The sequence below is a fragment of the Notolabrus celidotus genome, chromosome 8 (assembly GCF_009762535.1).
Source record: "Notolabrus celidotus isolate fNotCel1 chromosome 8, fNotCel1.pri, whole genome shotgun sequence".
Lineage (NCBI taxonomy): Eukaryota > Metazoa > Chordata > Actinopteri > Labriformes > Labridae > Notolabrus > Notolabrus celidotus.
The window spans coordinates 26,352,963-26,366,731 of NC_048279.1; the positions used below are offsets into that span (position 1 = coordinate 26,352,963).

General features: G+C 38.5%; 1 protein-coding gene across 2 annotated transcripts in view; it reads right to left on the reverse strand.

Moving 5' to 3' along the window:
* The window catches only part of LOC117817765 (sodium bicarbonate transporter-like protein 11), a 33,825-nt gene extending 20,348 nt beyond the window's left edge, over window positions 1–13,477 (reverse strand). The window contains exons 1-4 of one of the 2 annotated variants that reach the window (XM_034690533.1): window positions 13,366–13,477; window positions 1,495–1,545; window positions 643–738; window positions 171–214 (exon numbers count right to left, since the gene is read on the reverse strand). In XM_034690533.1, coding sequence (XP_034546424.1) covers window positions 171–214; window positions 643–738; window positions 1,495–1,545; window positions 13,366–13,426 — 252 coding nt within the window. In that variant the 5' untranslated portion in view covers window positions 13,427–13,477. Of the gene's footprint in view, window positions 1–170; window positions 215–642; window positions 739–1,494; window positions 1,546–7,932; window positions 8,141–13,365 lie in introns of those variants that run through there. The other variant, XM_034690534.1, reaches the window with a different exon arrangement.
* Window positions 13,478–13,769: the final 292 nt, after the last annotated feature.

Consider the following 13,769-nt stretch of genomic DNA (forward strand, 5'->3'; position numbering starts at 1 on the left):
TATTTATTAATATTTGTTGTTCTAGATAAAAAAAAAAGCTAAATAACAAGTGAAGTTATGTTTCCTCCAAATCGTGTTCCCAAATTGATGCTATCACTGTTCCCCCAGTGAAATGTGTCCCTGAGAACACATAATGTATTTGGAGCATGCATGAAAAAATCACTTCTTACTTTTCTTGTTGTACTCAAAAGCCCAAAACCGGGAAAATCAGGATCTGCAAATAAAAAAGCAACACAAGAATTTAAGCATGATAGCATTATACATTGCTTCAGCCACAAACTCCTTTTCTCTAGTTACAACCTCAATTTGTCGTTTCATATTTGTCATGCTATTCTTAAAATAACTTGAGTACAGACTTCATTCTCTTCAGTGTTCATTCTTAGGAAGCTAGCTGCCACTTCATGTCCATGAACTTTGACTCAGTTATCACCGCTCTTGGAATTAGATCTGGCACACATGATTTCCTATTTGAGGAGGCTGCAGATTATTCTCTGACAATGGAAGTCAAAAGAGTAGGAAACAAGCTGACAGCGTTTAACCAGTGTGTTTTTCTCTTTCTCCCTAATGATGATTTTTAAAGTAAATACCACCAAAGACAATTTTGCACATCACATGTTACAGTTAACTGATTTAAACATATACCTGTAGCACTGATCTCAAACTGGTTATCATATAAGTGGTCCTTGTTAGGAATAGGTGAGTCCCTCTCGCAATCTTCTTGTCCCCCATCCTGCAGCTCTGTGGATGAAACACAAATGGTTAATAACACAAGATTTACAAGTTATTACTTCTTTACAGCAGCTTGAATAAAATATCGATGAATACCAATGGCTAATGACCAAACAGTGTGATACAGCTGGTCTGTTTATCGAGGTTAAGATGCTATCACGTTGTCTCCGCTAGAGGACAATTTAATTCAGCCTCCCACCACTCTGCCATCTGTTGACCAGCACAAAGCAAGAAGTAGACAGAGAGACCCAATAAAAAATCCAAGACATGCAGCAATATAACAATAGCGGCCCCCTTGTAAATTCCTTAATTGTACAGAAGATAAATACAGCACCTCAATTGCACGTTTCACGAAAGGGGAAAGAACCAGCCGCAGAATTGAAGTATTAACCTTAACCCTTCATGAAGAAACCTTTGAGCTATGAGAATTCCCTCCTTCCATCATTGACTCAGAGATCATCTGCCTCTTTATTTGCCCATTAATTAACCTCATAACACATCAGCGCAGGGACAGGCTGTGCTCACCAGCATGTGAAATGGGTCATCAGTGAGCAGCCAGAAGCATTAGCATTAGCATGAATAAGTACTGCAATACATTTACATGTAAAATACTGCTAAATGTCTCCTCAGGACTCTGAGGGAAAAATACCTGAATAATGTTATCTGTAATTGTAAAGCTGTTGATATAAAATTTGTAAAAGAGCAGGATACATGCAGAGAAAAGCAATTAAAGAAAATATGATGTGTGTTACTGCAGATACACACCCATCCCGTTGAAAGCATATCCATTCTTGGACCTCTCTGTGGATGGAGTGTCTGTGGGAGATAAGACAAACATGATATTAACACAGTTTCATACAGCTTTTTAAATAAAAACAGTTCATCATTGTTAGTACTGACTTGAGATCTTATCACACCATGGAGAGGCTAAAGACAAGACAGAAGTAATATGTTTTGAACACATGGGAGCCACAGAAAAGGCCGAACGGACTGCATTAGCAAACAGTTGCTCATTTCTGGAGTAAAATTTGACTTGCATGTTGGTTTCTGGTGCCCTGCTGAATGTAACTCCAATATTCACTCAGTGTTAAGCTTGGATTTGTGATTTTAACAATAAGGTCATACATTTACAAGATAAAGTTGTCCAGTTCATGAGAATTAAGTCATATAATTCCTGGAATAAAGTCATAACTTTTTGATAAAAAGGTCATTATTTTAGGCTTTATAAGGGAAGATCAGAAGAGCAGCCAGCTGTAGATGCTACATCAAAGCCATAGACCGTATAGAACTTGGGCATTGTCTCAGTGATGTCACTCATTGGTTTCTGTAGTGGCATCTTAAAGTCCCAACCGTGGCAGTCAGCATACTGGAAAAACTGATTCAACCTAAATTTGGGTTCACCTAGCAAAAAGCGAGGAGGCACAATTGAAAACACTGATGACCCGTTTCACTTACTCGCTATCAGCCACAGTCACAAGGTGCCCGGCTGTCTGTGAAGTCAGCCACGCCCCTAATTAACCTTAAATGTGCCAAACTCGTGACCATCATATTTTCAAAACGAACTTGTTATATATATATTTAAAAAATCATCTCTCATAGTGTGTGTGTAAATAAAGAAATCAGACCAAAACTGTTTGGTTTTTTTGTACCAGGCTGTAAACATGTTTATTCCTGCTGAACAAATTGGCATCTTAACATTGGTGTTTACAGGGTCTCCTGAACTTTTGGAGCCAGCCTCTAGTGGGCACTCAAGGAATTGCAGTCTTTGGCACTTCTGAACTAGCTTCATTTTTCTAACATTTGAAGTTGCTGCTTGATTTAAGCCTGCCTATTGGCCCGGGAGTACATTTCCACAAGATGATCCATCCCCCGTTATCATCCCCCTATATTATATTCTGCACATAAATTGACCACAGCCTGTAATAACAACTTCCTTCTCATTCAATTAAAACCCTTTTCAGACTTTTTACACTTAACACCCCTACTAATGTGACTATTAGTCTCAAAATCTCATTTTCTTCACAGAATGTATCGATTTAAAAATTTTTAAAATATATTTATTTTTTGTTTGTGGTTGTAAGTTGAAGGTTGACTTGTGACACTAAAAATTTTTATAACACATATATTGTTTGCCCTTAGTGTTTACAGAGATGAATAAATAAGGGCAGAGAGTTAAAGGTGTATGATTATGTAATACCTGGTCTGAGTCATATCCAAACAAAAGCATTCCACATGGATGATGGCAGAGAAATCTCTTCATTTCACCCCTCATGTTTTCTTATCTTGGTTTTTGTCAGACACAAACTGACCAGCGTGTTTGATAAAGCTGTGAAACTGTGAACTCCAGTTTGACTCTGTTCTTACTGCTTGATGCAGCAGGAGCTCCCCCTAACACACACACGTAAAAAAACAAGTCTGCTGCATTCACCAGCAGGTTGTTGCCCTGGAGAAAAAAGTTTCCTGCCATCTGAGTTGCACTGGGTGACATATTTTACAGACTGAATTCAAATTTTTATATCCAAACACTGGCTCATTGTCTGTCACAAGTGTGACGCATGGCCTGTCAGACCGGAGAGCTTTTTCAGTAACCAGACACATTATTTAACATTACCTTTAAGAAACTAGAAATAATACATTCTGAGAAACCTGAGGAGGTAGAAGGTGTTTAAAATGACAATGAACAACATCACAACTGCAAAGAGACACCTTGGCTTTTAGTTACAACAAAAACCTGCCTCCAGCTGTGTCTGCTGTTTGTGTGGGCGGTCATGTATCTGTGAGACGCTGCTGCAGCTGTAGAGATGAGCTTCTCCTTGCCAGAGGCAGAGATTGGCTCCAGGGACTCCCCGGTAAGGCTGTGTCTCAGAGCATTAGATTAGACAGAACATTCCCAGGCCTCCTTCACAACAAAGGACTCTGTGCAGCAGACTACAGGGAGCCTCACAGCTTACACAATGAACTGTTTGGACTAAATGTGGGGGCTGATTTAGTCTGCCTGATTTGGACCATTACTGTCTTGTCTAATAAAGATAAAGGTCAAGTTTGTTGATAGTTCTTTTGACTTTATTTTAGCAGCATGATCACAAAGAGAGATGGGCTGCCAGTGAGGAGTAATTTAACACACTGCCCTCATTAGTTAGAACAGTAAAGTTTGAGTGAGGACAGAAATGAAAATCTGTGCTTTAAAGGTACAAATTTACAGCACACTTACCTGTTTATTTTCCGTCTCTGTTCAATTAATACAGACTGCTTCAGTGGAAGTCTATCAGAGATTAGGTTTGACAGTCTTGCTGCAGGCCTGAGGTTTCGGATGGTTATCATGCTCAAGTTTTTCCTGTCAGCAGGCAGCCTGACTTCCTCGTGCTTACTCTGCACAGTGACTGAGGTGTGTGAAGCCTTTTATCCACAAGGGGCGCAACAACTTTGACACTGACACTACTCCTAAAATAGTCAGCTTTGTGACCCCCTGACCAAGTTTGTGAACAAGTGCACAACAGGATTTATTGTGGCTTTTTCCCTGTGCCATTTTATAGAGTTGTAATGAGATAGAAAGTGTTTTTACTTAGAATTTTTATATTTAGGTTTCTATATTAATCGTCCCTACTTTCTTGTTAAGTAGCTGTGTTCCAGTCACCACATCAAATTCCCTCTTGTGTGAGCTCACTTGGCAATAAAGCATTCTTGATTCTTGATTCTTCAGAAATCCAATATTTTTACCTTGGGAAAAGAGTCTGAAAATCTCTGATTCTTACTCATTGAATCTGAATAGATCTGGTTATCACACTCCTGTATGGCAGTGGACAGATTATATTTGGATTGTGGACATAATGAGACCCACGAGACATTCTGCATGAGCTCTGGGAAACTGAGATAAACATTTGTTTTCCATTTGAAAGACTAAAGTCCTCAACAATCAACTGAAAATAAAAACTAAAAAACATTTGAAAACTGAGTGTGTGGTTAAGGCGTTGTTGGGGATCTTTTGAGGAACTTGGGCTTTTTGAGGAACTCACTGCACTTCAACAGGAGGAGGATCTAAATTTAGTTCCGGGTAGTTGATCCACCTCTTGGAAAGTGTTCAGCTTGCAAAGCTGAACGTTTCTGACTGGTAGAGCTCCCTCAGTGTTTTATCTCACCCGCTGGGCACAGTTACATTACGCATAACTGTATTTAGTAGCTCCTTAACATACGTCTTCTCTTTGTCTGATAGCATGAATGCAACTTTCTGTCGGGTGTTACAGTTTGAGGAGTGACCCTGTAAACTGGCGACTTTTAGCTGAGCATGTCAGTGGTTGTAGAGTTAACAGCAGCTGTTGAAACACAGAAGAAGTCCTCTGAGATGCATCCTTGTTTTTGTTTTTTTAATACACTCATCACATAAGTATTTAATGATAATATAAAGCCTTTTGAGAAGGATGCATCCAGCTGAAAGTTGCCAGTTAACAGGGTCGCTCTTTAAACCGAAACACCGGTTGATCTCTGCCATGGCTCTTCAAATCTGTCTTCATGCTATAAGCCAAGTAATTATGTATCTGCTTTGCAACTAGCACGTCTCATTCCAAATACTGGATTTAAAGTGCAATGAAGCACAATCAAAAACAGCACAAGTTGAATCTCCTCCATGCTAACAGGCTAGCTGTAGTGTATGCGTCACCTTTGTTGAATATCCATAGTCTTTTTCTTACTGCACTCTACTGGTCTGGCAGCGTAGTGCAGTTACTTTTAGCATTTCTTCATACGTCATTGGCCAGATTTACATAATCCTTACAGGACATCAGGCCGAAGTGGAAATGCAGACAACAATGGGCCACAGAAACCATTAGTTGTTTTAAGAGAAGTTCCTGAAACTACGCGTTCCTGGGACTTTCTGTCAAAAAGCACCTTTAGTTTCAGCCCTACAGTTTCTAGAAACACAACTACATGAATATACTTTCTAAGTCTAAAGCTAATCCTTTGTGTTTGTGCAAATCTTTATGCCATGCTGAATGCTTAAATAATGATTTCAGAGAATATTTCTAGGCATGAGTACAAGTAGATTGTCATGGCACCAACTTAAGGTTTCTAATTGAATTTATTCACTCAAAAAAAAAGATTTTTGCAGGATTGCTATCAAGAATTTAAGGCAACCCAACCAATCATATAGAGAGCTCTTGAGTTAGAGGCCTGCAGTCCCCTAAAAATCACTTGAGCTGTTAAACCATGTCTACATTTAAATAAAATATGATAAGACAGAGACATCGATACTTATCGGCATTAGGCAGTGTAGATATTGACTTATTCACTTTGTATTAAAATAAAATATGGCTTTCATTTTCCAAATGAAACACCATTTTATCCATCCTTTTCTCTTCATGTTTTTTATCTAAATTGTTATTGGCCTGCCTTTACTGCCAGTGATTTTATGCCTATAATTCCTCTATCTGGCTAGACAAGCGAGGCTAACTCAAAGCCCGAGGCATGTTTAATAATCCCTGCCAGCATGCTATCTGTGGGACGAAGATGTCCTTGGGTAAGAGGAAACACAAGAAACTTTGTTGGGTCTCTTGAAACGAATGCACCGAACTACAAAGCTGAAAACTTTCCGCTGAACTTTACAAGGTTAAACCGTCCAGAAAGAAGGAACATGGTATTCTTAAATCAAAGGGGTCAATGCTTTATTATGTGTTGTGCTAATGAAGGTCTAAAGCTGAGCTCTTTAAGGGTTAATCAACCTTACCAGCACTAAAACTATCCATGGCGTGTGCAAGCAGTTGTACCATGAACAGTGTGTACTCTGTGGGTCACAATGTACACATTATTTATTGAAATAAAGCCGATAACAGGAAAGAGGAACTACAGCTCATTCCACATCAACACCTCAAAGACCAACAATACGGACAACCTGATGTTTGTTTCTCCAGCACGATGAATATGACCGCTGGACCAACAGTAATATTAGTTACACAAGTCATTCTTTACAAAGCACACATGTGAAGGGGGGAGGGTTTCTCTCTCAGACATCAAAGACGATGAGTGGCAGCTATGGCACAAATCCTCCGTGTGACCCAAGTGATTTAAAGAGACGGTTATCACTATACACAGAGAATAAAGAGGCATATTGATGGTTTGGTATGGTTTCATAACTAAATCATAACTGAATTATTAGTGGCACTCTATCATAAACTTTTACAAGAGTGTGCCTGAAGAAAGACTGTAGGCAGATTAGAATATCATACATTTTTCCACTAATCTTGTTAAGCTATGACCTTGTACAAGTCAAGTTTTTAACCCATTAATGGCACACACAGAAAGGTGTTAAGGAGCTGCAACAATTAGCTTCATATTTTGACCTTCTCGGTGAAATAATAAAATGTTTGGTCTTTCATATGACAGAAAAAGGGTGGCACATTTGTAACCATGTAAAACCTTATATGTCAGCTGGTTTGTCTGATTAACCTCTCCATAATCTAAATCTTGATTATTTTTTTCACTTTCTAATCAAATCAGACAAAGATGGCAGAAAATAATCATGTCCAAGAAGTTGAATCATTTCCTGTTTTTTTATTTTTGCAACAGTTTCTCAACTTTCCAGACAGCTCAGTCTTTACCATGTCAGTCAGCAAGCCTTCATGTGTTCTCTCAGAGTTAACAAAACCGTATGGCAGCGTTAAGTTTTACACCTTTCCACCTTTTACAGCTACACAAAGTTTAACAAAGTATGCAGTTTTAAATAAATGTGCCTTCCTTGAACGACTCTCTTCACTGGTGTTGTGCTATCACAGAGTTCAAACAGAAGCTCAACATTGTCTGCAGGTCAGCTGTAAAAAACTCTCCATGACAATAAAGTCTCTGATATCATTTATTGCCATGTTGTAAATATTGACCCGTATCCATAGCTTTTGACTGTCTGTTGCTGTTGGCTATAAAAACATCTTGAACAGATTCTGTGTGTTTGCCAGCAAGGAAACAAAGGAAGAACACACCACACATAGCAGCCAAAGAAGCGGCAAACTCAAGCCCACTGTAATGGAATGGAATGACTGTGCTTCAAAAAATTAAAGCTAGCTGTCTAAACGCCATAAACACGTGTTTTATATTAATAGCAGATGTTCAGCTCAGCAGACACACACACTGTAGAGAGGCTTCCTCCACGTGTTTGACACAGTTGGCTCAGGTTGCACCATGAAAGACCTTCTCACCCCGCTCCACCCCTGTAAAACTCACCAGATGGCACAAAAAGGAGGACCTTTTTATTTTCCATGATCTCCAGGGTTTGTTTGATTGTTTTTCTTTAAGGTGAGATGCTCTCCAAAAGGTCAACCCATCATCAGTCTCTCTGCTCCCAAACAGCCTGCTCTCACTGCTGATCTCTTCTCAAAGACTCTCCTACACACATCTAAACACACACATGTTGAGGTGAAGGCACCTTCCTGCACCTCCTCCGACAGCACATGGGTTTCAGAGAGGAAGTGGGAGGGCAGAGAGAGAGCTCATGGGGGTGAGAGGGATATTTGTTTCTGCTGGGTCCTTGTGCCTATATGAAGTAGAGTATAAGCAGCTTTGGATCAGTATGAATGTGTTGAAGGTTTGGTGTGGGAAGTTTGTGACTCTTAAACTCTTGTATTCTCCAGAACAATATAAGGATTTTTTCACAATTAATCATTCAAATGTGTCTGTATTTCAAGCTTATTGTAAATCATAAAAAACTGTTCTCCTGCGTTATAATTACCAATCATTTTCTTTGTCAATAATATATAGATAATCTTTATTTACAGCACAGCTTTTATGATATGTATCAGAACCATAGACTGTGAGTAAGAAGTTGACTTATTGGTAACTCGCCATCTAGGCCAAAGGTCAAGTCCAGTGACTCAGATTATTTTGGGCGATACACAACAGACAGCTCTTGACTACTACACAGCTTTCAAGAGACCACAACTCAAACTATCCATATTCTGTACCTGTATATAAGTCAACTGGTTGGGTTACATGATAATTAAACCCCTGTACATTTGGCATATATACTAAGAAACAAGCTACAAAGATCAACACCATGTTTAATTCAGCTGTAAAGCTGGGAAATGTTGTGTAAGGCCTCAGATCCACTCACTTGGGTGACTGTGGCCACTTGAGGAATTGCTATTCCCCTTGAACTCTTTGGCTCTGCAGATTGCTGCTTCAGCTTTAGATTTTTTCTTTCTCTTTCTTGTGATCTTGCTTGCCTCTTTTCAGGATTTTAAATTCAAATTGAAGACTTCAACACTCTCTTTTGAACACATAAAATGTCTTTATTTACATGGCATGAACCATTTTTGTATCCAGCTTTTATCAGTGAGTCAAATGACTTTAAAGCAGAAGTAAGACTTTTTAAAGTGATAGTCCACAAGGTGCAGGTTTAGCTCAGCTTAGCTTATTGGATGAATTGCCTGCACGTAGTGATCAGTCATAATATGATTCCAAACCACAGCTTTTTGCAGCTACCATTTCACACTAGCTCCTCCTAGTTTCTCACTCTATCCACTGTCCTATTTCTCAATAGGGCATGACACCCAAAAACAAACAACCAAACAAAAAGCGGCCATCCACCAAAAGGACTTTATCCCTTGGACATGGTTGTGTACAGCAGAGGGTGGCTACATATACAATCTCCAGCAGATGGCATCATTTCAGCCAGCATTGGCATGTATTACCCCAAAGTCAATTTTTATATGGATGATTAAAAGAAAATAAAGATAACAGTTAAATCATTACAAAAACAAAGTGAGATACAGGTCTTCCTGTCTGTCTTCCTCTTTGGTTCAGATTATTTTGTCAGTCACCATTTTTTAAAGGATGGGATGTGGTTAATGTAAAAGGCGTGTAATGTAGCTTGGTTAATGTAATCTAGCGTATTTCCTGCCATGTTGTGGTTAACATTTTCAGTTCTAGATGTGGTCTGCTAATCTGTGCTGTAGGCATCTTTTGCTTCCTATTTACTTTGCAGCTTTTCAAAGACTAAATTCATCAGAAGTTGGAGCAGCAACATAGAGGGCTGAAAAGTGGTGCCAAAAAATGCAACCAAACAGTCCATGTGACTATGCCATGTTACAGAACTACTCAGCCATTTGTTTTCTTTTACTTCCTGATTCATGCTTTTGTGATTTACATTACTTTTATCCAAATACCACTATTCAAGTAGAACACTACAAAGTGCTCACCCAGAAAGACAGGAATTTAACCAGACAACAGATATAAAATAAAATAAAATATAGGATCCTAATTAAAACTTATGTCCTAACATCAGATTTAACTTTTGTCTCAACTCCTGCAGAGAAGACAAACGGCACACTGCATGGCTGTTTCAAAAGTTAGTCAGTTTGACTGAATGAGGCTGAAGTGAAGGAGGAAATGTGACTCAGCTATCACTTATTCATGCAGACTGTGATGTTTTTTGAGTGACTTTCCCTCCAGAGGAATGCTAATTTTAGTCAAGAGGGACAAACTGCATTGGTTTGCATGTAGGATGAATTATAATGCTGTGTTTTCCATCTAACTATTTGGTAACCAGACTTGAATGTTAATGTTACAGGCAAAATAAAAAACAGAAATGACCTTTACAAGAGTGAAAGATTTCCTCAGAAACAATTTTGCATCCCAAAAAAAGTTATTGGGTTCTTCCATTGAATCCCTAACTGCATGATCTGATTACACACATTAAACCTGCTTGTTATTTTTCTTAAAGTTACAAGCTTGTAAAACTTTACAGCCTTACTTTAATTATCATAAAAAAACAGCGACATGGCACACTCAAAGCACTCTAAGCATCCCAGGATTTTAAATGTTTATGCAGGGCAGCTTGAGTTCTGATCAAGGAGTGAGTACAAACTAAAATACTGAGTCTCCAGAGATTTTGATGATTTGAGGAGCTAGGAGAAAAGGGACAGTGGTGTAGCCAACAGCTCCAAACAACCACTATTTATCCCAAGGTGAAAGAGCAAACAAAAAGGATAAGTGTAGGAATGACTGTTCATAAGTTTTCCATGAGAGGGCAGCACAGGCCAATGTTCAAAACAAAAGCAGTGTCTACTTACATTTCAGTAACTGTATTTTTTTTTTATAAAGCATGATAAAAGAGGCAACTTTGATAACTGGGCACGTTTTGAGTGTTTTTATCTCTCACACTTTTGCTCAAGATTGAGAAAAAAACCTATGAAGATTGGTTGTTTGTTCCAGTCTGAATTTGAGGAAAGTCTGCAGGCAGACTGAAAAGGCACTACATCAGCTGTATTGATGTAATTTGGCCCAGTGATGGGGACAGATTTTTAGCCTGGGTTGGGGTACAGACTTCTGTAGGGGATGGCCAGGCATGGTAAACCTATGAGGGATATCACATCTACTTTAACTTCTAATATAAAATAATCCATAAGTGATAACTCTTGTATAGCATTTATATCTTTAAAATGTAACTTAACAGAGTACAAATATTTAAATCTTCATTCTTTAAGGACCCAAAAACAAGATGTTTGTCAAAAATGTTCATTTAAACCAACCAACAAAAGAAAATGTCCTTCATTGAAATGCAAAGAAGCTGCCAGCAGCCTGCTGAAACATCCTAAATGGTTGATTTCAATATAATTGCCACCTCTGACGAGACAGATAGCCATTCATAGTTTAGGATTTCTGGCTCTGCCCCTGTCTGTGCCTCTGCTTCGGTAAAATATGAGCACTTCTGCAGTACATTCAATATTCAAAAAATATTTTTACACTCTTTTTGTACAGCAAAATATGCATATGGGGGATCTAAAAACCAGGATAGTGATCCCTCTTTTAATACTCCTGTGACAAGTTTTTAGCTTGTTATAAACCCAACTAAAAAAGCCACTGATGCCTTTACATTAAAAAAAAAAAAAAAAAAGCAAACCAGATCATCAACGTCAATGTTGAATATTTCTATACAATAACTGTTTATGTCTGAAACCACTGGAGTTAGGTTCCGGGTCTAGTGGTTAACTGCATGCTCCCGTAAGCAGCCTCTTCTACACTTTTTACGTCAAATATTTCCACCAAGCCTTACGTTTGTCCATCTAATAAAGTGTGGGGACATTTATAAAATAATATTAAAATTATAATGTGTTAGGAAGAAGTCAGCAGAAATGAAAGAAATACTACTCTGTCCCTCTGGGTTGCCAAAATAAACATAAAACAAAGTTCCTCACAGTAGCTTAAAAGAAAATGTAAGTCTAATGTCCTGGTTCTTAATACTACACCAGAGACTTTTATATTTAACAAAACTATTTGCTTTTCCATTTAGGTACACACGTGTAGTAAGTACTGCCACGATCAGATCAACAAACCATGAAAGGTAAAACAAATGAAGAGACCCAAGCTCAATTTGGAGAAAACAACAACCCGTCGTAAACACAAACTTGTAAAAATCCTACTAAAAAAAATGTGACTGACATCTCAGTTAAAGGCACCCATTGACCTCAGATCACTGAGTCTCAACCCATTTTACCACACGTACACAAATACATTTACTTATGCAGAAAAGAGTACAGCTGGACTTTAATCGGTGGCATAGCAATGAGTCAAAGAGTTACCAGAGCAACAGCGAAGAGACACCAGGAAAGCAATGAAATGCTGCATTAATAAACTAATGTTCTGTATTCTGAGGTTTATGCTCAACCTCAGTGAGACATTTGTGAAACATTAATCAAACTGGATGAGAGCCTGAGGGAAACACACTCACGCACACAAACACCTGAGGGGCACAATCACAGGAACACAAAACAATGTATTGTTAAAAAAACAACAAACTAAAGCCTCTTAATGACCAAATGCTAAATTAATATCTGATGTAAGGTGTCAGATCAGCGTCAAATAGCAAATAAGAGCTGCTTAAGCAATCTGTTGATGATATTACTCTGACTGAGAGCTATAAATGTGTAACAGAGTGCTTTAGCAAAGCTTACAATGATCCATTCTGTAGTCAAACATTAAGTATGAGCACATGTGCACACTAAGTGATTATTATCCATACTAAAGAGCCAGGACAAAAGTACTGCAGAATGATTTCATTATAACTTTCAGAGATTATTCTTTCTCCTATAAAACGTGATCTACTTCCTTGAAGTGGTTTCACTTTGTTCTCAATCCAAAAAGAATTTCTTATCTTTCTGAATTTGTCGAGAATATATTGTTATCAAGAAACAGAGTTGTAAGCAGAAAGTAAAGCATTACATTACAACATAAATCCAACTGAATATTTTATCTGTGTTCAATTTGTTTACCAATTGGGAGGAAATGTAATCTTATTCATTGGCTGCCTTCCTCGTTTGTACAGAGACCTTTGTCTGTGAAGGTCATCACATCTGCAACCAACAGCTTCACTGCTACTCATTTGAAGCAAGTGGAATAAAAAATCTATGCAGGTGGATGCATGTGCTGGATAACAGGGTCATCAGTTCCACAAACTGTTTTGGACTGAATTTACCCTTATGAACCATTTGCACAAATAGTGGCACAAAATGAAATCAATAGTTGCTTAAAGATAATTCAAGAACAATCATCTTGCTTTGTAGAATCCTGAAGTCTGGTACTTCCACAAGGGGAAAAAAAGGGAGTCTTACATCATGTCCTATTTAGACACAGCTGTTCTTCAACGCACATTTCCCTTACCTTCATTAAAACTAGTCACAGTAACTCCTGACATCTTCTCTGCTTCCTTTTTGGATTTCATCTAGTCGGGATTCTTGAAATGCAGCCAACAATATGATATATTTCAAATATGGCACTTGAAAACTCTAAATAGAGTTCAGTGTGGATACTATTGTTCCTGTTTGAGAGTTGCAGCATGAGTGTTCACACGGGCAGGCCCACAGGTAGATGGGAATGAGTGACTACAAATGAATAACACCTTAATGTCTTCCCTGCCAATCACAGTGCAGCTGACTTTATGTGCAAAAGGTAATGTGGAAGGCAAGAGGGTAGAAAGAGGAGGCTAGATGGGGGGAGGAAGGTGTGAGGAAACTACTTCTAACCCCTGCTGGGAATCTTTAGTATTTAAGTGCGATTGCCCTGTG